This window comes from Eurytemora carolleeae, unplaced genomic scaffold (genome assembly GCF_000591075.1).
Source record: "Eurytemora carolleeae unplaced genomic scaffold, Eaff_2.0 scaffold920, whole genome shotgun sequence".
Lineage (NCBI taxonomy): Eukaryota > Metazoa > Arthropoda > Copepoda > Calanoida > Temoridae > Eurytemora > Eurytemora carolleeae.
Genome location: NW_019396837.1, coordinates 105,906 through 131,889, shown reverse-complemented (window position 1 = coordinate 131,889; position 25,984 = coordinate 105,906). Strand labels below are relative to the sequence as shown.

The 25,984-nt window shown below is 32.1% G+C and overlaps 3 protein-coding genes across 4 annotated transcripts; all 3 read left to right on the top strand.

The window, feature by feature from the left end:
• The first annotated feature begins 2,693 nt into the window (after nt 1–2,693).
• On the top strand, nt 2,694–7,651 carry LOC111709237 (uncharacterized). Its single transcript, XM_023482863.1, has 6 exons — nt 2,694–2,805; nt 3,197–3,289; nt 4,655–4,780; nt 5,070–5,208; nt 5,652–5,805; nt 7,077–7,651. The coding sequence occupies exons 1-6, from the start codon at nt 2,734–2,736 to the stop codon at nt 7,498–7,500; spliced, it is 1,008 nt and encodes a 335-aa protein (XP_023338631.1). The 5' UTR covers nt 2,694–2,733; the 3' UTR covers nt 7,501–7,651.
• Nucleotides 7,652–9,541: 1,890 nt separating this feature from the next.
• LOC111709235 (uncharacterized) lies at nt 9,542–17,195 on the top strand. Of its 2 annotated transcripts, none has more exons than XM_023482862.1 (10): nt 9,542–9,639; nt 12,296–12,462; nt 12,837–12,866; nt 12,941–12,982; nt 13,378–13,518; nt 14,149–14,605; nt 14,996–15,201; nt 15,808–15,918; nt 16,506–16,582; nt 16,964–17,195. In XM_023482862.1, the coding sequence occupies exons 1-10, from the start codon at nt 9,592–9,594 to the stop codon at nt 17,122–17,124; spliced, it is 1,440 nt and encodes a 479-aa protein (XP_023338630.1). In that variant the 5' UTR covers nt 9,542–9,591; the 3' UTR covers nt 17,125–17,195. The 2 variants fall into 2 exon arrangements, with proteins under 2 accessions (XP_023338630.1, XP_023338629.1); XM_023482861.1 differs by having other exon boundaries at nt 12,941–12,985; nt 13,381–13,518.
• Nucleotides 17,196–21,583: 4,388 nt separating this feature from the next.
• On the top strand, nt 21,584–25,984 carry LOC111709238 (uncharacterized). The gene is made up of 4 exons (XM_023482864.1): nt 21,584–21,628; nt 23,043–23,129; nt 23,873–24,123; nt 25,329–25,984. Exons 1-4 carry the CDS (start codon nt 21,614–21,616, stop codon nt 25,399–25,401), a joined length of 426 nt encoding a protein of 141 aa, XP_023338632.1. The 5' UTR covers nt 21,584–21,613; the 3' UTR covers nt 25,402–25,984.

Sequence of the window (25,984 nt, the reverse complement as noted above, 5' to 3'; positions counted from 1 at the left end):
AGGCGGTAACATCTATCTTTCTATCTATCTCATTATCCGATCAGAGAGATGAATCCTTAAATCAGCGCTAAGCAGTAAATGGAAATATTTACTTCTACATGGCTAAAATTTATATATTTGAAAAGCCCTTGAAAATTGGACGAATTATATATAACATTTGTCAAAAATTGAAATATTTTTGAACATTTTTTCGACGTATTTTTTTAACCTTTTAAAAATCCTCCTTTGCATCCTGAAGTATATTCTGTAACGATGTGCAATGCTATCTTTGTTATTCATGCTAGTAATATATTTATCTTAATTATCTGTATGTTGACCCAGCTGGGCTAGCCCGGTCAGTTTCATTTTTACCTGTTTATAAATAAAGTAGTTCAATAGAATTCATTGATTAAAACGGACGTATACAGAGCCTTAAGTATTGGCTGAGAATATAGAGAGCCTTGAGTTTTGGCAAGAGATAGAGTTAGATATGTTCTAATTAGACTTTGAGTAGAGTTATCATTGAAGTTATAGCATCTAGATAGTTTACAGAAGTGGTGGCAGCGGTGGGATATAATATAACCCCAAATCTAGATGCCCGAGACTCCGAAATTATTTCGGAAAAAGAGTAAAGTGAAAACCTGGTTTAACGGATTAGCCAGAGAAGTGTTAACAGGAGAGGATTTGCCTGTGAGAGTATCAAGTGTGACTACAGGAAATACAGTGGCCACCTTTCAAGGTTATCCCAGTCTACCCAGTGACGATTCTGAATCGGAAGGAGAGATGGAGGGACCCTCTCACCCAGGACTGGACGGCATGGCGGAGATGAGGCAGCAGATTATACTGCTACAAGCTCAGCTGGCGGAGACTAAGAAGGAAATGGCGGAGATAAAGCAGAAAGATAAGGATAAATCTTTTGCCCAAACCTGGCAAGAATCAGCGACACCAGAGACACAGGATCCCATCGGTAGAGTAGTCGCAATGTTAGAGCGACAGAAGGTGGAGGATTCACAAGAGTACTATATGTCCTGGCTGAAGAAGGAGAAGGCGGAGGGGACAGCAGATAGACATACCCTCAGAGATCTGAGCAAGGCGGAGGCGGACTATGAAAAGAGACTGTTGGATTTTAGCTGTAGAGCCCCGACCTATGATGGTAACCCCTGTAAGGTGTTTGACTGGTGTGGGGAGTTGGAGAAACATCTGTCAAGGTTTAAGTGTGAAACGATCCCAAATGATGCAATAAAGAGGATGCTGCTAGACTGTATAACGGGAAAGGCACAGTCTGAGATAGTATTGTTGAAACCTGATGGGTTGGCCTTTATCAACTATGAGATTGGTGAGTTCTTCCAGGAATTACTAAAAAAGTTTACCCATGAGAAAGATGAGGAGGGCAGGAAGATGGAATATTTGCAACGGAGACAGTTGAGGAATGAAGATGCTAGGCAGTACTACACACTACACAGACAAACTGAGGAGTGAGGTTATTTGTGCAAGCCTACCCCCCAGCCCGGAGGAGTTTAGTAGAATTCAAGACGAATATGTTAATGGGCCTGTATAACGCTGACTTGAGGAAAACCTGTCTTACATTTATGCCTAAAAAGATTAAACGTGAAAGAGAGATTAAGGCAGTTCTGGACCACCAACTGATAAACCTGCGTACTTATAACATGGATCCGAGAGCCCCTGCCCAGGACTTAGAACTCGTTCTTCATAATGAGAACGAGTTCCTGATTTTACACGTTCTTTTAAGCTAATATCCGTTCAGTTCTTCTCCGTTCCATTCCAATATTTTTAAGAACGCGTTCTTTGCGTTCCAGTCTTTTTTTCGGAACCATGGGATCAGTCTTGATAGTTCCGTTTGTTCTTGCGAAAGAACAATCGTTCATTAAGAATGATGCCCAGCCGTATTCATATATTCATTCTTAATAAATTCATATATTTTCATTCTAAATATAAATACATATTCAAATATATTCATATATTTTCCTTCTATCTATATAAATACATATTCAAATATATTCATTCTAAATATATTCATATATTTTCATTCTAAATATAAATACATATTCAAATATATTCATTCTAAATATATTCATATATTTTCATCTAAATATAAATACATATTCAAATATATTCATTCTAAATATATTCATATATTTTCATTCCAAATATAAATACATATTTAAAATATATTCATCCTAAATAAATTCATATATTTTCATTCCAAATATAAATACATATTAAAATATATTTATTCTAAATAAATTCATATATTTTCATTCTCAATATAAATATATATTCAAATATATTTATTCTAAATATAAAGTTATGAAAATACCAAGTACTATCGCGAAATGAATTTGATTTATTAAAGCCTTGAATCTTTAATAATGTAATTACAAAATAACATTTTTTTTCTTTTGTGGTGTTTTTCTATTTCTAGGCTTATACGTTTGAGTTTAGGACAGGTATTTGTTTATTCTAAAGATAAATTTAATGTTTAAAGAAGTTTTTATCCCAAAAACCTTGACAAACATTGAGAAGCTGTAAAAAATGAGAAAATTTAATACATCTTCCAAGCAAATTTTCCATAGTTCAAGTGTGTAAACTTGTACAGGCATAATTAATTATTTTTTTTATATTTAATTTAATTCGATATGAATATTTTTGAGTCTACTTCATCAACTGTTAAAAAAGATAACAATGCCTTCATATTGAGGTTTATGTTTAAACATATAATCAGACTTCTCCAGGATGTTCTTCAATTCACAGGGTGTTTGTTTACTGTTGCTTCTAGGCAGTTTTGCAAGGGCAGATGAGCCAAAGGTATTTTCTAATTTGCAAAGACTCTAACCTTAATTCTGATAGAAAACATGCCCACCTCTGATTTTTTAAAAGTCGGGTGCTAAGACTTCTTTAATTACACAAATACATACAACCTAAATATGTATAAACTTTGCTTAATCCATTCCGAGGCTGAATTTTATGAATCTAAACCGAGTCGCTAAACCGCAAAAAACCGGTTCCAATTAAGCGCCAGCTGAAATCTTTAAACACTGAATGCAATTTCAAGTGGAACCAACCATGTTTGAGCCCCGTCTCAAATTTGAAAAGCGGCTCAAATTCTTTAAATTCGGCCTCAGTTCAATTCTTTAGTCATGAACCCCTTAACATACCTTAAACTATTTTAACACATTTTGTTTTGACAAATAAATAGTGCGAGGAAGACTGTGCTGGCGGATGGTGTAAAACCATGTGCTATTACCGACCACAGGGAGATGGGACAGATTTAATTGATACATGCACACAGGTTTATAGAAATATTATTCAAATAAATGAAATATTTAAAAAACTATTTGTATCCCTATTATTTGATTATCTGATAAGTGCAAAGTATACAGATACAAATAGATTCAAGTACTATAGATGGCAAATGTAGAATTTTTACTCACTCTCAGGACAGCTTTATTCTTACGTCACAAGTGTCAACTTAGTTTTTGTGTCCGACAAAACTATTAATGAAAGTGATAATTTTAGAATAAAGTGCTAAAATTATAGAAAAATAAGTGCAATTTTATGTGTTCTTTATTTTCTGTTTTAACACTTTTTTTTTTAATCTTGGAAAACATGTCAACTAAAGTGAGAAAATTTCGTTTTCCTTGTTATATTTGACACTTGTGACTTCGTGTACAATTGGTCCTTTACTCTGTTGCCACCTTTTGTACTTGATAATCTATTTGATACAGATATATATATATTGTAATATGTATATAAGAAAATAAGTATTAAAAACATGCCATAAAGTTTTATTGGATGTTATTGCATTTTTTAGTTTATGTATAAATATAAGAAAAGAAGTCTTCAACTTATGGTTTGAGTTTTTATTGTATCGACATAATGTTTCTTTTATACATTCTTCTTATATATACATATAAAATAATTAATCTACCATTGCCGCAAGGCATGTAAGATCCTGAAAGCTAGGTTTTAATTTGAAGCTGATTCTTTAATTATGTCTATATATATGATATGATGAATACATTACTTTGACCTCGTTCCGAGAATTTTTGACATAACTTTAATGATTTGTTAAAACTTATTTTTGATGTTTTTTTGAACAATTTCTTTGCCCTGCCAAGTTTTAAACCTATCCCGATTTTGCCCTTAAAGTTGAGATGAGAGAGTGTAATATAGCGTATAAGTCTACTTTTTCAAGGCCATCTCATTAAAAAATAGTAGACCTCTACCTTGAATGGTTAGGGTGCAAGGGAGGATTTTAAAAAAGTGCAAAAAGTACGACTAAAAAATGTTAAAAAATATTGACATGTGACACATGTTATTATATCCATTTTAAAGGGCTTTTCAAATATATCAATTTTAGATCTAAAGCTTGATAAATAAAAAAGTTATTCATTTTTTCTTTTTTTTCAAACACCGGCCAGCCATTTGACCTATCCTAATCATAAAAAAATATTTTACAAGTACAAAGTGGAAAAGCCAAGAAAATTGAGCGTTCTAATATAAGCCGTTTTTAGTTAAAAAGAAAAATCCACAGGGGGGAGGGTAAAAAACAGTTTACCCACTCCCCCATCGTGATAGGGTTAAGAAAGTTTCATCCTGAAAGGGTATTGTTTAGTTAATACTTTAAGTTTATTGACAAATAATTGAATTTCAGGAGGGAACTGATACGGCTGAATGTGCAGGAGGAGGAACTGTGCCTGGCAATGGCATAGCTACGGAGGAAGACTGCAAAATTTATGCCGCTGCTACCGATAAGTGTGTTGCTTACAGATTTATTAAGGTAGTTACAACCAAATGATCAAATGCCTTACCTTTGCGGCAGTTCTTATATATGTAAATCTTGAAATCTTAAAACTTTAAATTAAATGGGAACTGCACTTTTAAGGCATTAAAAGAATAAAACTAAAAATTTGAAATTAATTGGAGACCTGGCATTGCCCATGGAATTTTAAAAATTGTATATATCTAAGATTTTTAAGATTACTTATTTTCGCTGCCTGAGACTGTTATGTGTTATATAATTCTCTAGAACAAAGCCATTAAAATGATTTAACTTTAAGTATTTCTAGCTGAATCTGCCAGATGGTGCAGGTGGTGTAATAGTCAAATATGTTTGTGAGCTATTGTCAGCATGCAGATCGAGAGGAGATATAACAGACGAACAAGCAGAACAACAGGATTTTGTCGTAGGAAGCGGAAAGACATGCGGTAATATTACTACTAACCTTAAAAGGTGTAAAAAAATTAAAAGCTTAATCAGAAAACTAGTTTGCAAAAATTACATATTTTTTGAAAATCTAAAACTCTAAGGTTGGACCCAAATCTTGAGAGAAATTTTAATTAGTAAGGCCAAAAAGCTAAAAAAAAGTGACAGAAATACAAAATATATAATTATCAGATAAATTAAATATTTTTGCTTATTTGTGCAAATTTTTTTTAACAAAACCATTTTTTTTGGCAAATCTGAACTAAACTGTTTAAGCGCTTTCCAGAAATGTATAATTTGTCACATTCACCTTTAAACTACATATCCAGGCTTTCAATTACACATGCAGGGATATAGTCAAATCTAAAAGCAATAAGATTTATAAAAATTGCATAAAAATAGAAACTGAGCTTGTATTTTACGACAAAATGTGTGTTGTTTTTAGATGATCCAGCGGATACAGTAATTTGTCCTACATTTCCCTTTAGTCCAGGGAATAACATAGTTCGATGGATATGCGAAGATAAAGAACAAACGAATAAAAATGATCCTTATTACTATAAACAAGCCGTTGGAACTGTATGTAATCCAACACATGAGTAAGTTAAAATATGTCCCTTGATCTTTCTCTTATAAAATTCTGAAAAATCTTTGGTAAGACTTTTCAAAGTTTCTTAAATCTAGAAATGTGAATGTATCAAATAGAAGTTTTTAATTTATTTTCTACTGTTATTTTCTATTGTTAAAAAGTTCAAAAAGTGATTTAACCTTCTTAAAAAACTTGAAGAATCTCAAAATTGTCATTAACAAAACTTAATTTTGAAAATGTTAAATAAGAATGATATTTAAAACTTACCGCCTGAAACATGGCCTTCTTTAAAGGGAGTGTTCTTAAAAATGAACAGGGGTTTAGGCTTACGGCTATAAATAATCGCTTCTGATTGCTACTAATCTTACTTTTACTAATCTTACGTCAAAAATGAGAAAATTGTTAATAATGTCACATAGCGAAGTACGTAGCATCCATACAAATTGAGAAAGTTGGAACATACAACTTGGATTGTAAAAAATAACCAATTTAATATCAAACACATGATTAAATCCTAGTCACGCATTTTCAAAAGTAACTCTCGGATCATAAAAAGTAAGAAATATTATGAAATATCAACTATTTCCGAATGCGTCGAAAATTAATCGAATAGTATTGGTTGCAATAGCTGAATGCTTTGTTTGGAATTATAAATTGATTTTGTTACGATCAGTTTGAAAGGAATCTACGTTCTTCGGTATGAGACGTTTTGAACAATTTTCTCCTTAATGACGCAACAGATAGAAGTAAGATTAGTAGCGATTAAAAGCGATTATTTATCGCCGTAAGCCTATACCCCCTTTTATTTTTTGCAAACACTCCCTTTAATTCTCAAAACTAACCAATTCATTTGGCATACACACTTATGAAGAAAGTTGTGAAAAGCCAAACAAATATAGTTATTGAACCTTATTAGTAAATTACTCTCCTTTAAAGAATATTGTTAATGTTAGATTTGATTAATAAAGGAACTGCCATCGAAATTTTAAGTGAAACTCAATTCACAACAGTACTATTGGGACCTGATATGATCAACTATGTGGAAAATAACGTCATTGATCCGACAAAGTTGTTAAGGCCGGGTACTGTTGTAAATTGGAAGTATCATTTTATCAATGGAGGGTCACTTGAAATTACGGTTACAGTCCCTTTTCTCGTGACAGGAACATCAGATAGATGTCTTGTATGTATCGTTCAACGCCTGAGATTTTCAGGTTCCATCCTATACCCCCTTTCATTTTTCCTTTACAGTCCCTTTAAGTATAGATGATGCTATTTTAGTTGCCATGCTCCTCCAATCACATCAGCGACTATGCAAGCCAAATGTATCGAGGATCCAGATAATCTTGGAACTGGGAAATGGGTAGATGGAACTGATGAAGCAAAAGATCCTGCAGCTCTTGAAGCATGTAAGTGCCCCACATTAAGAATACCAGATGCCCTAGGAACTAATCTAGCCTGCAAAGAGGAGCTAGAAGTAAATAATGGGGACTTCACATTAGGAGTTGGTGGAGTGTCAAACGAATGTGCTCTGTTTTGTGACAACTATTTTATAGCTGATCTAACTTGTGAGTTTGCTAAGGACACCACTGCAGAAGTAAAAACAACCTGGGTGGCATCCTGGGACGGGAACAGAAATGAAGTAAAAAAAGACTGTCTTTCCTGTTGGGAAGGAGGATGTCCAGATAACCCTCCTAAAATATGATTTTTACTTCCTGAAACAGTTTGTTTTCTCAAAATTTGATTGGCAAAATAAAATAGTTAATTTTTAAACATATAAATAAATAAACAAACAAATAGTGTAAGATATTTGTGCTATTTTGGAAATTGTGAGAAATAAATGTTTCCAATTTTTATAGTTAAAAAATAAGAAAAAGTGTAAGTACACAACAGCATGTGTGAAAGGTACCCTTTGTTATTTTTAGCACGGAAATCAGAAAAGAAAATCAAGACTTTACGGAAATATCTGAGATGATGTTTTTTTATATCTCTATTTGTATGCATTGTACAATATAATGAAAAACATACTTTTTTTATAAGTTTTTATAACTGTCTTTGATAACGAGGCATTATGTATAGGAACACAAAACTAATAGTATTTCAGTAAAATGAGTCACCAAAAGTATTTCAGTAAAATGAGTCACCAAAAGAAACTTTGAAGTTTTAAAATGTGCTCTGCCATTTCTGTATCTTCAAATAGACTGAGATATTAATCACATTCATCCAGCCAGCCTATATAGTTTCTACTACATAATGGGTATACTAGACATAATATGTGTACAAGACATACCGCACGTTCCTCTTCCCCTACCCTTTCCAATTTCCCCTTTCCCTTTTTTCTTTCTCTTTTTCTTCCTTATTACTCTTTTCCATTCCCATCCCATCTCCTTTGTCTTTTACTCCCCCCTTTCCCTTTTCTCTGCTCCCTTTCCTCTTTCATATTTCGTTCCCTTCCCCATTCCTCTTTCCTCCCCTTTTTCTTTTCCTTCCCCTTTCTCTTTTTTCACTTTCCTTCCTGTTTTCATTTGCTCTGTCCCCTTTACCTTCCGTGTTCCCCTTCTCTGTTCCCTTTCCCTTCCCCTTTCTCATCCCGTTACCCGATCTTTCCCTTCCCTTTTCCTTAACCTTCCTCTTTCTGCTTTCCTATCCCCGTCCCATTCCCTTCCCCCCCTTTTTCCCTCGTCTTTCCACTTTTCCCTTACCTCCCCTTTCCTCTATCCCTTCCCCAATAAATTTCCCCCTTTCTCTTTCCCATTTATTACCCCTTTCCCTTAGCTCTATATCCCCTTTCACTTCCACCGTTTCCTGACCCATCCCTTTCTCAATCCTCTTTTCTTTCACTTTCATCATTCCCTTTCCTTTCCTTTTCTCTTTTCCCTTCCCCTTCCCCTTCCCATTCCCCTTCCCCCTTCTTGTACAAAATAAATAGAACCTACAGGATGGTTAGAGAATCTTGGTTCACCAACAAGTTTAAATCTAAAATCTGTGAAATAAACAGAAAAATGTAAAATTATAGTTGCCTTTTTATTGTTTGCTTTTAGATAAGTGTTTGGTTATTTTAAAAAAAATTTCTTAGTTTTGTTTTGTTTTCATTGTCTTTCATTTTTTTGCCAATAGCAATTTGTGCTTTTTTTTTATTTTACAGTTTTGGCTGTGTTGTTTTTATATTTTGATTTATCATAAAAACCTGTATTAAAAGGGAACTATTGTAAATCGGGCCTTTTATAATTTTGTATGGAGAATAACTTGAATTACAGTCCCTGTAAGCTATAGACTCGAGGTTCAATCGCCTCCTGTGAAATAATATTAATCAGGTTTCTGTGTGTTTTCTATGACCCTATTTTCACAGTACAGACATATTTAGAATTATATAGATATATCAGGTTTTAGTTTAAGCAGTCTAGTATAGTGGAAGGTTAGTGTCGTAGACAAACTGACTACTAGTTCACAAACCCAGAATAAATTTATTTTTATTTAAACTTAACTATAAAAAATAAAATCATCTGATTTGTTGTCATCTTTTGACCATTTTTAAGGTTTTTGGTTCTTACTGTTGTCCCTTACTATATAAATATATATAATGATACTGTAAAGACGACCTGAAGCTTCTGAGATTTGACGCTCTCAAGGGTATTTTAAGTTTTAATTGCTTACCTAACAACCTGGCAAAGTGTATAGTTGCAAGTATAAATTCCTTACAGTCGTCTTAAAGTCTCATCCTTTGTGGGTAAACCTGTATATGATACATATCTATATTAAAAATATCTAATTGAAGTTTTTCAGAAGTTTGATAAAAATGTCTTGTTGTGAAATATTTCGATATGAAGAATATCCACGAATTAAGGTATAAATGAACAATTTAAAGGGACCGTTCACTTATTTGGATAATTTCAGGGTAAACTAAACAGCCTATTCTCTGTTGATTGGTATAAGTCCTACTTTTCAAAGACAACTGTTTGCGGAGAAAAGGCCGATTTACCGTTCAAAATTCGAGCGCAAAGGTATGCAAATTACCCAAATAAGTGAACGGTCCCTTTAAAGAGGAACATGCTTGATTTACAACTGAACCCTGGACAACTTTATCTGATCAATAATATGAAAGATAACTTCGTTTTTTAATAGCTAGAAAAATAGGGTTTAAAGGGAGTGACCGGCAATGTATGGTGGTTGAACTGAGTATGTAGTATTGTGGAAAAATTTTTTAGGATTCATTTGAGACACATAATACGTTTCTACGACGTATATTTACCGAGTTTAAAGGGCCAGTTCACTTATTTGGGTAATTTTAGGGTAAACTAAACAGCCTATTCGCTGTTGATTGGTATTAGTCTTACTTTTCAAAGACATCTGTGGCCGGAGAAAAAGCCGATTTTTCGTTCAGAATTCGAGTGGAAAGGGACGGTCCCTCTCTATAGACACGATTTAATGTTTTTTTCAGTAACAGCAGCCCAATAAAATTTAAATTTATCATATTTTAATGTCATTATGTGTTCGTTATTATGTACTAAAATATGAAAACTTTTGATATTTGAGTTAGCAAGAAATTTACGTTATTCGTTTTAAAACATTTAAAAAGTGTATACAAAGACGACGTTCTCTTCTACAATCAATTAATCATTACTCGTATTTTGGTTTGTAGATTCACTCCCGTTCAATGTGAATAAAATGTATCGTATTAAAATATCATTGAATAAAGCGAATAAATTGAATAAGCAATAGTAATAATAATCAAATAAATCAGCTAATTGTATTATTTCGCAAGAAAATTATATTCTACAATCAATTAATCATTACTCATATTTTGGTTCGTAGATTCACTCCCGTTCGATGTGAATAAAATGTATCGTATTAAAATATCATTGAATAAAGCGANTCCTATAAATTTTGTTCCCGTATGTGCGCAACTTTAAATTTTTCATGCCGCGTTCAATTCAGCTTTTTACACAGGCAATACAAAATTTTGAATTCAAAAAAATAGTTTTATTTTAGAAATAGAAAGTTAAAAAACAAATTTTTTTTTAAAATTATGACATTTACAATTAACGAATAGATACTACAATTTAATTTTATATTGAAAATTTATTTTGATCCACAACATACTGAAAAAAACATCAAATTATAGTGTCTATAGAGAGGGACCGTCCCTTTCCGCTCAAATTCTGAACAAAAAATTGGCTTTTTCTCCGGCCACAGTTGACTTTGAAAAGTAAGACTATTACCAATCAACAGCAAATACCCTGAAATTACCCAAATAAGTGAACGGTCTCTTTAAGCGCAAAGTCGATGTTCAAAATCATGAATTTGGGTTAGTATGTTTTCAGAATCGTTTTTTTAATTATTAAATAACGACGACAAAAAATGTAAACAAAATTCTACAGTAAACTAATTAGTTTTTTTTCAGAACAGGTTGAGAAAATAAAAAATTAACTATTATCAACGAAAATAAGTAATTTTATTCAATTATTAGTTTCTATAACCTCTCATTATTTACAAAGATTTTCTGGAATTTTGATTGAAAAGACTACATTTGAAGAATTTGTAGAAATCTGCGAAGAAATTCATAGAAAATAAGAAATTCAATATAATAATAATAATAAAATAATATATTCTAAAATTGATTTGTTGACAAATTTCTTTTGAGAAATATGCTCGTAAGCATCTTATTAATTTTTCGTAGTCATTATTTAATAATAATAAAAAAACCTATTCTGAAAACGTACTCACCCAAATTCATGATTTTTGAACGTTGACTTTGCACTTAAACTCATTAACTATACATCGTGGAAACGTTTTATATGTCTCAAATGAATCCTAAAAAAATTGTCCACAATACTGTATACTCAGTTCCACCACCATACATTGACGGTCACTCCCTTTTATTATGATATTTACTCCATGGTTTTACTGTCCATTAGTCTCTTTTGTAGAGAAACACCAATTGAAAGTAATCAGTTTTTAAAGTCATAAATATGGCTATCTGCTTCATAGGTGATCAGGCAAAGCTTTTAAGGGTGTTCATTGTAAATCTGGCATTGGCATCTTTGCATAGAGGGTTAATTTAAATTCTATAAAATTATGCAAATGTATAGCTTGAGAAAAGATAGAAAAAAGCGTAAAATAACCGGGATTAGCTGTGTTTTACAAAACAATATAAAAATATTTCCAGGATTTATGTTAAAATAAATTGAACGCAAGTGAAAATTGTATTTTGGTAAAAAGAAAAAAAACCAAGAAACTTTTTTTGTGAAAATTTTTAATTTTCCTCAGTGCTCTATCAATAAATCTTTATTCTACTTTATTCCAAAAAAATTCTCGTGTACATTTATTTGTTCCCCCCCCCCCCCATATATATTTTTTTGCGATAACTTAAAAAGCTTGTATAAACCCTGCAACTGAAAATCAATGTTTTTTACTCTAGGTTGGTTTAATTCACCTGGATCAGAAGAGACCATGGCCAGCTTGTATAAACCCTGCAACTGGAAATCAATGTTTTTTTCTAGGTTGGTTTAATCCACCTGGATAGGAAGAGACCATGGCCAGCTTGTATAAACCCTGCAACTGGAAATCAATGGTCCCAAGATATGAAAACAAAGATGCTTGACATTCTTGATAAAACTGGGTTTACAATATTTAGGAGCGATGAACACATCTGTGTTGATGACGACAGGTATTTCATTGTTTTAGTTTTACTCAGAGAAAAGAGAGTAAAGAAACCTATTAAAGGCGATTTTTTCCACAGCAGGTTCCACTGTGAACAACTGGACGAGGGCTAGTAATGGTCCATTAACAAACAGCAAGTTTTTATAAATTAACTAAAGATTCCGTTAACGACGAGTAAAAACCATTAATTTTGAAGTCGTTAACAAACGAAAATTACCGTTCATGAAAAGTAAGGAACGGAAAAATAAAAACGGCTATCTAAAACATTGGCCATTTCTTATATATTAACTAAATGTTACAAATGACCTGACAAAAATGCGAGAAACTTTGTTTTGCTAATTGTTGTACAATTCTGATGTAAAATGAGCAGATTTTATTTAGGTCCTTAAGAGAAGCAGTAGGGCTCTGCAGGTGTGTAATGCATATATTAAAGAAATGTAATTTTTTTCAAAAACAATTTCAGCTTTTAATGATTTTATGGTTAGGAAAGCAGAAGTGAACGTTATTGTTGCTATTCAGCCCACCATCAGGAAACCACCTCTTATAGATTGAAAATAAAAAATATGAACCCAGAACTTTGGAAATATCAAAAGAATTTACAAAATTTACAAATTCTCAACCTACCGATAATGGAATGCTGCAGATATTTAGTTCAAGTAAAAAAACCATATGAAGTTATTTTAAAGGCTCTTTATTTATGAAACCCATTGAAAAATTAAAAATACAGTATTAATATTTCTGATGTAAAAATTAAATTATTTTCGAAATATTCCCGATGTGAAAGGCCAAAATTTGTTCTTAAAAGCTATAACTTCTTGTAAATTTCTAAAACACAGATGAACAAGAAAATATCCAAGATTTTTGCATGAGAAAACTTTTGAAACCCAATATGGATATTTTATACTTATCTGGGGTTTGTCCACAGTGATGGCAGACTAGCTCCGGTTCTTGCTCAAGAGTGGGGACCTGCTCTGGTTTTTATGGCTTCTCCGGAGGAACAGACTGGAGAGATGATCTCTGGAAACTCTTTGGTTGGAACTCATCTTATGGCAGCCACACTCAGGTTAGCCAATATACACAAAAATAATAATTTTATGTCTGTTTTCTTTTTTGTTTTGTTATTAAACATGATTACTAATCAGAATTCCAATACTCTGGCAATCTTTCAGCTTTCCCTTTCAATATACAAACATTAACCACCTATTTTTTATCTTTCTATATTAATTTGCTGCACATTAATTAATGGAAATTCGGCCGATTAAAGTAAAATCATTGATTCTCTTAACTTTGTCAGTTACGAGGCATACAGTAGATCTCACATATAAAGGCTCAAAGCAAGAGGGCATGAAATGTTGTCTTGAAATTTATTTCAAATATTATGACTGCTGTTATGCTGCATCATTGTTCAGCACATGAAGAAAGATGTTCATAGCTTCAAAGGTTTAAATTTGATTTATGAAAATATATCAAAATTGTTGATTCATATTTTTTTTGATAATACTGAAAAAACTACTTTTTATTTTGATTTCAAGGAAAATTAATAGCCCTGAAATATGCAGGACACCAATTGATATAGTATACTTGTTTCTCCGCAGTATTTGATCTTAAATAGGTTGAGAATATAACAGTATAAAAAAAACTCTTGCTATGTATACATATATCTATGAATACACCTTTATAGCTGATATTTTAGACAGCTTGGACGAATATGTCAGGTCGTTTATTCTAATCTTGACTGGGAGAAGGCTTCTGAGAAACTGATATCAGCAGTACATGTTGCCTTTGCAACCAGATACATCAGTAAAACCAAGATTGGGTTGATTGGGCATCAAGCTCCTGGCTTTCTAGACTTTTACCCTAACCCTTTCGAGATGAGTAAGCAGCTGGGTTCTATCCTTCAACATGTTGGGATGACAGAGTATATATCTACAGCTCTTCATCTTATTTCTGATGAAGAAGTTTCAGCTGATATTGATTATATCATAAATAACCTTAAGCTTCCCTTCAAAAGCCTTGCCACAGGATTTGGAGTTGAACAATCAGAGCTTTCTCAGTCGTCTCGACACTACCTTGCACTAAGACGGTTTATCCAAGAAAATAATTTTGATAGTTTGGCAATCCGCTGTTGGCCAGAACTTCCAGGTCCACAGGTATATTATAAATACTAACGATAGATATAATATGTTGTTTGTGTAAAGTGATTTGAGTAAGAAAGGAACTGAGTCTTTGCCACAAACTCAGGTTTTTAAATCCCAATATCTTAACAACCAATGTTGTAGACCTTAGATATTTCAAACTATGACTTCTGTTATATCAAACAATCAAAGTTTGAAATATCTAAGGTTTACATAATTTGGTTGTAGATATATAGATATTAGAAAACTGGGATTTGTTGCAAAGACTCATTAGCTCATGAATTCTTAACCTTTTTGTGGCTTTCTAGTTGCAATATATTATAAAGACTGAAATCATTTTTCTTTTAATTCCCGTCAAACCAGATAATTAAAGAACTTTTTAGCACCAAACATTTCTATAATCAGGGATTGGAACAATGGTGCTACATGGCATTAGCAAGACTTGCAACTGAAGGATTCCCAGTAGCCTGTGAAGGCGATGTGGATGGGGCTCTGAGCTGTCTGGTTGGTAAACTGCTGGGATCTGGAGCAGTCTATCTATCCGACTGGTTGGAACATGAAGATAACCGTCTAACGCTCTGGCATGGTGGTATGGCACCACTTCAATTAAGGTTCCCAGTAAAATTATTTTGGTCATCTTCAAGGAAGTATTGCTATTAAGTTTACTATAGCATTTATTAGGTGGAAAGGGCTAAACACGCTGAATGTTAAGAGCAACAGAGTTGGTGGGAATATACTAAGTTGCATGTTACAACTCAAATCTTAAACATTTCAATAAATTCATAACTGATAATTAGAATATTACAATAATACATAAATTCTGAATTTCATTTTTGTCATTCGAACGCAGCTTGCATATCATATTTTTTTAATCTTTATAAGGATGGTAGTGTAACTTTTTGAGAAAATTTATACCATTTTCGTGTTTTTTTAATAACCAAAGCCGCATTTTCAATTCATTAATTGTTCTCCTTAACTATTTACTGACAGAGAATGCAATCAATCAATCATGTTTCTGTGAAATCCGTGAATTTACTTGACTTCTCAGCCCTTAATATTAAGTGTTTTCTATCTTTTTCTCTCTATAGATGCTATAAATAGAAGTAAAGTTAGAAGCAATTAAATCCAAATTCGATTCTGTTTCACCATTCTTTAGACGATAATTGATAGAATTGAAAACATATACTGTATGATGATACAGTGCTTTCCTGTTTTAGTGAGCCAATTGGGAGTGTTCTTGGTCCCTGCATATCTAGACATTTTAACAACCGGGTCCCAGGTTGTTTAGATGCAACAATAAGAATAGGAATTCCATTAACTATTTACAGGTGAATGATAACCATAATACAGAATACTCAATAATGGTTTAATATTAATATGAAGGCACCTTCTGCCTGAATAGCTCAAAGCTAGCAGACTATTCTTACTTGTGAAAAGAGAGTCATTTTGTACTTTATATTGCACAATTTGGCTTTTATATTCCTTTCTTCCCTTACTGCCATAAGAACAAAATATCCATTTTCATAATTCTATACCTTTAAGTGTTTTAGTCTGGTTGACCAATAAAATTAAATTTTCAGAGATTGCAAGGCATGTTTTTTTTGAATTTTTTACTTGACGAACCAAAAGATTGAATATTCCTAAAAACATTAAAAAATTTACAAAAAGAGTCAATAACAATCAGTTTTCTTATATGAAACAGTTTTGAAAATATTTAATCAAATGGAAACCATTTATTCGCTCTGGGTGCATTTTTTGTTACCAATATCGACATATTTGAAATTTTGTTTACAAGGGACTTTTTTTAATGAGCCTGAAATTCGGTCCAAACTTTACAGGTAAATGACATCTCAGGGAGGGAAGGGGAATATCCATTCTAAAGAAAGAAAAAGTTGATCACGCTTGAAATGTTTAGGTTATGGGTGTTTAACAATAAATACCACATCTTGGTGTTAGAAGGAGTTTCTATTAAGCCTTCAAGAGCTCTGCTAGGTAGAGATGGGCACATTTGGATTTTTTACAACTTTTTTGTTAATCTATCGTATACGTCCCATTTCGTTCGTTAAAAAAATCAGTGGATTAAAGATCTATGAAATTTTTAAAAATTCTTTCGAAAAATCGTTAGTTCAGTATAAACCATAGGTTTTTTTAAGTTCGAAAAAACGATTTAGTAATTGTGCGCAGGCGGTCTGACTGATCAATAAAGTGTGAACGATTATTAATACTTTTATTTCGTTCGTTTTTGCCTTTTTCATTTGTTAAAAAAAAATTATCGTTTTTTATTTACCTAAACAATCCAATTTGTTCGTTCATCATTCGTTTGTTTTGAAAAATTTAGTTTATTAAAAAAAATGATGCCATCTCTACTTTTAGGCAACAATGGTCTAGTGGAGATAGATGGGGTGAACCTCGAGACAGGGTTCGATAGATGGATCCAGATTGGATTCCCACATCATGTTTGTGTAGTCCAGGGGAAGCATAAACAAAGAATTCTAGATTTTGCCAGAAATCTGAACATTACTATTGTGGAATAAACACAAGAAGTTTAATAGATATGTGTTAGATATATGTAATGGGAATTTGAAATAAATCATAAATTTGCATTTATACTCTACCATTGTACGTATAGATTCATTAAAATTAGGGGTTTTTCAGGCCCCAACAGATACTGAGCCCTCCCTGGAGGAAAAAAAACTAAGCCCCCTTGACATTTTCCTCAATACACCCCTGAGTTCATCATCTTTTTTTCCTAAACAAGAATTTATCAATTCATCGTGGGAATACAGCTTTGCCTGAAAACTTTATTTTCCCTACTAATTCCTGTGATTTAACCGAGTTTTCCAATCAAAATGTAAGGCAAATCGGCCAAGGAGTTCATAATTTTGATCAGAGACATACATGCAAACAAACAATAAAATCAGAGTTTTATTCCAACTGATGATTGGGTTAGACCCATGAAACATTTTGTCTTGGAAAAAATATATATTTAAACATCTAAAATGTATATTTAAAATGAAAAAAGTTGAAAGTACTATATTATTAATTAGTATATATATATCTTCTTATAATAAGTTTAAAACATGTTCAATTGTTTATTAAGATTGATTATTGCTGAACACTGTGTTTCATGTTGGACATTCTTCAGCAGCATGATGACAAGAAAGTTCAAATAGAAAATGGAATAAATTGTGCAGTAATATCATGTAGCAATGTTGAAACCATAATTTTAAAGTGAAATATTCTGGTTTTAATGACAATTTGAAAGTATTTTTTATTTTTTATATATATATACTTGATTAATATATATATGTATTATAATACTATATTAGGATTTATTTATATACTTGATTAGTATGTATATATATATATATGCATATTGCATATATATATACTTGATTAGGATATATGTATTTGTATATAAATATATATTTAAAGTATCAGCTTCAGATTAGAAAATTTCAAAATATTTCAGGATCTAACTCCTTATATATATTTACATGCCTATCAGATGGGCCCACCCCTAAGGAAATTCATGATATGAAATAAAAAGATCAAGGGATGAAAGATCGAACGAAAATAGTATTAAATAAATTACCTCAACTGAAATACCTTTTTAAATTGTTTTCTCAAACGGTGAGAATCAGAAAACAATGGAATAGAAAGACGACATTATAACAATACTTAAGCGTTTTGATGTTGTTACAAAGCAAATATATTAACTAGTAACTTAGCAAAGCACTATTTATGTTGAATGGGTCTATTTACACTCTACAATTGCTTTATCTAATGTTTATTGAACTAGTTTAAGTCCTAACTTGAATTTCAAAGTCGTCTTCCTATTTCAAAGTTTTCTGGTTATCACTCTAAAAATTCATTAAACACGTGATATAAAGGATTCATTAATTATTAGTAAATGCTCAAAAAAGAATAGATAAGCACCAACATTACTACCTTTGATTTGATATGTAAAAATGTAAAAAAGGCTAAAATGCTCGATTATTATTCATTATGGAAAATTCTTTTTATTGGTAAACAGTTTAAATTCCTATTCAAATTATGAATTGGACAGCGACTTAATTGTTTATTTCTTAATTACCGATAAGATTCATGCTTAATCGATCTCAATAAAAATGTTTCATTTTTTATATGTAAATCTCGAAATGTGATAATAAATAAGAAATTTGGAAATTTACTGCTTTTTGTTTAATTTTTAGGAGGGGGGGGCAGGCCCCTCCCAAGATATTGGTTTAGTCCGCCCCTGATATCTATCCAAACAATTCAAACAATCCTTTTTATTTTAATAGATAGATATCATTGTTTGAATTGTTCTGACAATGAATATAAATTCCATGATAAAAAGATTCCAACAAGACAAGATTAAAATAGTCCCGCTAGATAATTATCTCATCATAACAGTGTAATCTCCTTAAAGGGAGTGACCACTTAGACATGGTAGTTGAGCTGAGAGTGCAGTAAACACCGCCACGTTTCATAGATCTCCAATGAATCCTAAAAAGGTTCTCTACAATATTACACTCTTGGCACAACTACAATGTCTACGCAGTCGTTCCGTTTAAACAAAGTATTAATCTCTGTTTGGTTGTAAACACGTGTCATAGGTCTCAAATGAATCCTAAAACGTTCTCTACAATATTAAACTCTCAGCTCAACCACAAAGTCTACGCAGTCACTCCCTTTAAATAAAGTACTAATCTCTGTTTGGTTGTAAGTCATACCATAACTTTTGAATCTTTTGACCAAATTCCTTTAAACCAAAGGAGAATTTTGTTTGATAATACTAAAGTCTATATTCCTGGGGGCAAGGCTGGGTATAATCGTAGGAAAAGTCAAAAGTTTTCGATACTATCCCACACCGGACTAACCAGAGTGAGCAGCATTCGGTGTCTTCTATTTGAAATCAAACGAGTTTTGGTCTTTAACTCAATAATCATTTACTTTACGGATTTGTTTATATAATACATTTTCATTTAAAATGCATATGCCCACAAAAAAGTATTTCATAGAAAAGGCTAGCAAATTATGTTTAATGGGTAAAATTGTGATCGAAAGTCACAGCTTTCTGGAATATTGACAGAACCGTTAAATCCACGTGAAGTTTAAAATTTATGAAGGATGACTGAGTTAGTTTTAACTGAGGGCGAATTTAAAGAAACATGGGTTGTTTCACTTAAAATTGTATTTAGCGTTTCAAGAGTTGAGCCGGCGCTCAATTAGAACCGGTTTATGGCTGTTCAGCGACGCGGTTCAAATTCTTTAAATTCGGTCTCTTGTTTAATAATTTCTGCTATTTAGTCAAGATAAAATCTTAATATTTTCAGAGAAATTTAGTTACGGTAGAACATTTTTTTTAAATAAATTGGTATTTAAAGTAAAACGGATTATCTTTTGTCTTAATTTTTTAATTCTAATAAAATCAAAATACAATTATAAGCAGTCCTAATCAGAAAAACCCGGAATTAATTTCCAATTAATCAGACGACTTTACAATATAATTTTACAAATATGATTGATAAAACCATAATCACAAATAGTCCTACTCCTGGCATTTCCAAAATGTGGTCTGATTTTTTGAGCATTTAAAATTGCAAGAGATGTGTATCTAAAATCGCCTGATTAACTGTCAACATATTCCGGGTCTTTCTGATACTAAATATTTTTAAAAATGTGTCCTTCACCCTTTCTAAGATGTCTTTAAGTATAATTAATAGTTAAAAACTTCAAAATCCAGTGCAGCATTGAGAATTCAAGACCAAGAAATTACAGAGTGTTATCCAAAAAAAAGTTTTGATTTTCTATCGTCTCTGTATTTCATGGGACATTTGTTAGTAAGTAAAAAACAAAAATTATATTAATACTGCAATCTTTAAATTTCCTTTTCATTGGGACTACCTGTGCCAAGGTTATAATGCAAGGAAAGTTATTTCAGGGGTGTGCGCAGATTTTGTACTGCAGTGTACTGTCTCTGGGCGGTAATGTAAACACAAGACGGATTTCGAAGCCTGACATGGGATCCATCTTTCACACAAAAAATCAATTAAATATTTTGGTCATATGAAACCAGCTATTATGTGAATTATCAAAATTTAATGCTTTTATCCTCATCGGATACTAAATGAACACTGATGCATCTATTCTTGTTTACAAATTCCGGCCAGAGAGAACTGGTTTCAATATGTACGCAGAGTATACGTAACTGCCATTAACTTTCCTTGCATTACAGCCTTGACCTGTACTATGAAAAATTTCATGAAATGCCTTTTCAATCAATCAATAATGTTAAAAAAAATTTTTTGTCGACTTTTGCTAATTTAGAAAACTAAAAATGATTATTTCTCGCAAAGTAATGAGGACTTAAGAAGCTTTAATCTGCTTCTAACTTTACGGCTTTCAGACTTGACAAAATATAAAATATTTATGCAGTAAGCTACCCCGTTAATAAAAAGTCACATTACCAATTCCCAAGGAAATTTAGAACCTTATCCTTATTTTTATATCTAGAACACGTGTTAAATTCTGTCAATTTCCTTCTTGGACTCTACTGCAAAATTCGCAGACCGCAAGTCACTAAAAGAGAGAACAAACATTTGAAAGTTATTTTAAGATCAAGAATTTTTGTTCAGCCAAGGTTTCAAGGGTACCATTGTTAATCTGACACAGATTCAACTGGTGTCTAGAAAAATACTTGGACAGTCCCATTAAATAATTAAAAACAGATAACAATATAGTCTGCCTCTGATGTAATTACCAAGATTAAACAAAATAAAACAAAGTAAAGAATAATCTGATAAATATTATGAAAATGTAGAAAGGGGCAAAATTTTCACGATTTAATGAAGAAGTGTTTTATTTTATCATTCGCCCCCTTCCTCCCCTCTTCTTCCCTTTACGTGCCCCTCTCCTGCCAAGTGTGAAGGGTTAAATTATCTTTTTATCTAATTTTAAAACTATTTCTGTCTTCCTGCAGTGGTCAAACCGACCAGATACTTCCCTCATCAAGCCAAGATGTTTCTACCTTACGTAAGTAGATGTCCGTCTATGAAATGTCCGTCTATGAAATGTCCGTCTATTAAATGTCCGTCTATTAAATGTCCGTCTATGAAATGTCCGTCTATGCAATGTCTATCTATGAAATGTCCGTCTATGCAATGTATATCTATGAAATGTCCGTCTATGAAACGTCTATCTATGAAATGTTCATCTCTGAAATGTCTATCTATGGAATTTAGATCAATGAAATGTCCGTCTAAGAAATGTTTATCTATGAAATGTCCGTCTATGAAATGTCCGTCTATGAAATGTCAATCTATGAAATGTCCGTCAATGAAACGTATATCTATGAAATGTCTCTCTATGAAATGTCTATCTATGAAATGTTTATCTATGAAATGTCCATCTATGAAATGTCAATCTATGAAATGTTTATCTATGAAATGTACGTCTATGAAATGTCTATCTTTGAAATGTCTATCTATGAAATGTCCAACTGTGAAATGTCTATCTATGAAATGTTCAATACTGAAATTTCCGTCTATTAAATGTCCGTCTATGAAATGTCTATCTATGAAATGTCCGTCTATGAAACGTATATCTATGAAATGTCTATCTATGAAATGTCTATCTATGAAATGTTTATCTATGAAATGTCCGTCATATGAAATGTCTATCTATGGATTGTCCATCTATGATATTTCCGTCTATGAAATTTCTGTCTATGAAATGTCCGACTATTAAATATCCATCTATGAAATGTCCATCTATGGAAATTCTATCTATGAAATGTCCGTCTATGAAATGTCTATCTATGAAATGTCCATCTATGATATTTCCGTCTATGAAATTTGTATCTGTGTCATTTTCATCAATAAATATGTTCATTTTTAAAATGCATATCTATAAAATAACATCTATGAATTTTCCACCGATGAAATAAATCTATGAAATGTCTATTTATGAAATGCCGCTTAAGAAATGTCCATATCTAAAATTGAAATGCCCATATATGAACTTTATTTAAAACGTTAAATCTATGAGACATCCTCGAGCTAAGTCCAATGTCTCGTTCAACGATTTTTACCTACAAATTTTAGTCAGCAACGTTCTGAATATTAAGTTTCTAATTTAGTTTTTGTTTTCCTGGTTTGCTTTGATTCCTGTCCAAGCTCTGAATATTAAGTTTCTGCTTTAGGTTTTGTTTTCCTGGTTTGCTTTGATTCCTGTCCAGGCTCTGAATATTAAGTTTCTAATTTAGGTTTTGTTTTCCTGGTTTGCTTTGATTCCTGTCCAAGCTCTGTATATTAAGTTTCTAGTTGAGGTTTTGTTTTCCTGGTTTGCTTTGATTCCTGTCCAAGCTCTGAATATTAAGTTTCTAATTTAATTTTCCTGGTTTGCTTTGATTCCTGTCCAAGCTCTGAATATTAAGTTTCTAATTTAGGTTTTATTTTCCTGGTTTGCTTTGATTCCTGTTCAAGGATTTATTTTCCCGGGACTAAACTACAGGCATCCACCATTCTACGTTACGGTAAAAATATTGTGGAATGTGGATTCTCTAACAAGGAGAAAAAATAAATATTTGTATTTTTAAAAAATTTCTGAAAATATTTAGATTGTCGTCTTTCATTATGAGTTATGATATAAAAAATCACCCTTTGCGTGGAGGGTCACTTGAAATTATATTTACAGACACAATTCCTTTATATGAACAAATATTATATTTACAGACACTATTCCTTTATATGAACAAATATTATATTTACAGACACAATTTCTTTATATGAACAAATATTATATTTACAGACACAATTCCTTTATATGAACAAATATTATATTTACAGACACAATTCCTTTATATGAACAAATATTAGCTTCCTCTTTTAACTTAGATGAACAAATGAAAGCTTTGTTTACCAAAATTGTTAAATTTGATTTGACCCATATAGGAAACAAATTGATCACTACTTAAAGATGTTCCTTTTAAACCAAAAAATTTGTTCCTAAAAATACTTCTTGTAAAGCAAATTAATGAACAAAAATATAGCTCAATCTTGCATCTTCAAATTGGCAAGTCTCTTCAACCAAACTGAACAAAAATATACTAAATGGTTTGTTCGCAAAACCGAACTCTACAAAAGAAGTTTACAAAATTTTTGTTTGAAATTTGAATCCTTTCTGTAAATATTAGATGTAAGTTTTTAAAATTTCTAATTCCAAAATAACGTTTAAAGAAAGAACTGCAAACTATTGTGTCTGAAAAATCTCTTTCAGAAACCTCAGCCGCGTGTTGTTGTGGTTCTTCCTCCAAGAGTTTTTCATCATCACCATCATCATCATCATGCTCCTCGGTATCCTCATCTTGACCCTCCTCTTCTATCCGCCCCTGCTGAATATCAAGGATACAGTGCCCCTGGGCATATTGGATATCAGGGATACCCTGAGGTCGAATCTGGATATCTAGAGTATGGATATGGAGAGGATAGTACAGGACATTACACTTCAAGATCAGATCCAGAAAATAGGTGATGACATCTTTTGTAAAAACAAATGCTCAATTGGTGAAAAAAAACCACTTAAAGGGACAAAAGGCTAAATTTATAAATTGGCACCTATAAAACCATTCTATAGGATTAATGAGGTATCCTTCTTTATCTTCAGTAAAATTGAGTATACTTTCGATTGAGTTTACTCTTTAAAAGGTATTTTAAGATAGAAGTAGTTTCACTGAAAAATAAGGTTTCCAGCCCCCTTAACAGATTGTTTCAATGAGTTTAGACATAAGATAATGGAGATGTCTTAGGGTTTTTAATACAGCACAGTAAAGACGACTCTTCAAATATGACGATCCCGAGGTTGAATTAAGTCTTCTGCCTTGAAAATTGTCTTTAAATGTTTTTTTTTATGATTTGACAACGAAAGTTGGAGGAAATCATGAATATAAGTATAAATGTCGTCTCAAAAGTCTCGTCCTGTGTGGATAACCCTGTATTAGAACTCCTCGGAACTTATCAAAACATTAACAAAGATTGTAAAACGAGGTTAATATTTTCCTGGACAAGGTAGATAGACCGGGCTTGTCAAATCATTGTTTACTAATATTATGGAACTCGGCAGACACACAGGAATGTTCTTAGCTTGGTTTAAAGGGAGTGTTCGCGAAAAATGAAAGGGGGTATAAGCTTAATGCGATAAAAAAGCGCTTTAGATCGCCACTAATCTTTCTTCTATCTGATGCGTCTATAAGGAGAAAATTGTTAAAAACGACTAATACCGAAGAACGTAGTGTCCATACAAACTCAGAACTTTCAACTCGGATCGTAAACAAATCAATAGTCATCGATTATTTTTCGACGCATTCGTAAATAGTTGATATTTCATAATATGTTGCATCTTTACGAATTTGTATGGACGCTGCGTTCTCCGGTGTGAGTCGTTTTTAACAATTTTCTTCTTATAGACGAAACAGATAGAAGTAAGATTAGTAGCGATCAAAAGCGCTTTTTTATCGCATTAAGCCTCTACCCCCTTTCATTTTTCGCGAACACTCCCTTTAAGTTGAGTGATGACTTTTTTTAACGAAAGTTGAGTTTCTAGACCAAGCCGATTCTCAAGCAAGTTTTCTTGACTATTCTATTTTTATAACAATCCAAAAAAGTGGCAAATAATTTAATAATAATATATGATAATTACATTATTATTAATAAATATCTAAAAAGATTATTTTCAGTGCTGAAGCTTTGAAGAAGAGATTGAAAGAGATTGGAAAACATTCTGAAACTTCTCTACCTTACAACCTTTAAGAGAACAGAGATGGAATTTAAAGAATTTGAGCCGTGGTTTAAATCTGCCAAAACCGAGTTTAAATTTAGTGCCGGATTAAATCTTAAAACATTTGATACAATTTTAAAGTTGAAACGAACCATATTTAAACCGCGGCTTAAATTTAAACCGCCGCTCAAATTCTTTAAATTCGACCACTGAAGGCGTAATCTGTATGTCTGATTTACTACGATATCATTTACTGATAATAGATGACAGAGATATTTTTATTTTTCTAGCTAAAAATATCAAGTGGAATTAAGTGTTCACTGGTGTCAGTTCTCAGTAAGGCAAATAGTATATCTAAATCCTCCTTGAGCAGATAAAGATATTAAGGGGACCTTTATAAATCAGACATGCCAACCTACACATGAAAGTTCAATTAGAATTACTTCACTACAGTCTCATTAAACATAATTTGTTACTTTGCTGTAATACTTTAAAAAAACTGAAAAACTTGCACTATATATTATTATTCATATTTATATCAACCTACACATGAAGGGTCATTAAATATGAATTGTTACTTTGCTGTAATACTTAAAAAAAACTACAAAAAACGAG

What these genes read in the sequence shown, in the direction of transcription:
- LOC111709237 (XM_023482863.1), top strand. Translation starts at nt 2,734, where the DNA reads ATGTTCTTCAATTCACAGGGTGTTTGTTTACTGTTGCTTCTAGGCAGT. An exon ending in TTGCTTACAGATTTATTAAG is followed by an intron (nt 4,781 to 5,069) that starts GTAGTTACAACC and finishes AAGTATTTCTAG; the next exon opens with CTGAATCTGCCAGATGGTGC. An exon ending in GTATGTAATCCAACACATGA is followed by an intron (nt 5,806 to 7,076) that starts GTAAGTTAAAAT and finishes ATGCTATTTTAG; the next exon opens with TTGCCATGCTCCTCCAATCA.
- LOC111709235 (XM_023482862.1), top strand. Translation starts at nt 9,592, where the DNA reads ATGTCTTGTTGTGAAATATTTCGATATGAAGAATATCCACGAATTAAG. An exon ending in CTTATGGCAGCCACACTCAG is followed by an intron (nt 13,519 to 14,148) that starts GTTAGCCAATAT and finishes CTGATATTTTAG; the next exon opens with ACAGCTTGGACGAATATGTC. An exon ending in GCCTTCAAGAGCTCTGCTAG is followed by an intron (nt 16,583 to 16,963) that starts GTAGAGATGGGC and finishes CTCTACTTTTAG; the next exon opens with GCAACAATGGTCTAGTGGAG.
- LOC111709238 (XM_023482864.1), top strand. An exon ending in ATCCACCATTCTACGTTACG is followed by an intron (nt 23,130 to 23,872) that starts GTAAAAATATTG and finishes AATCTCTTTCAG; the next exon opens with AAACCTCAGCCGCGTGTTGT. An exon ending in AGATCAGATCCAGAAAATAG is followed by an intron (nt 24,124 to 25,328) that starts GTGATGACATCT and finishes GATTATTTTCAG; the next exon opens with TGCTGAAGCTTTGAAGAAGA.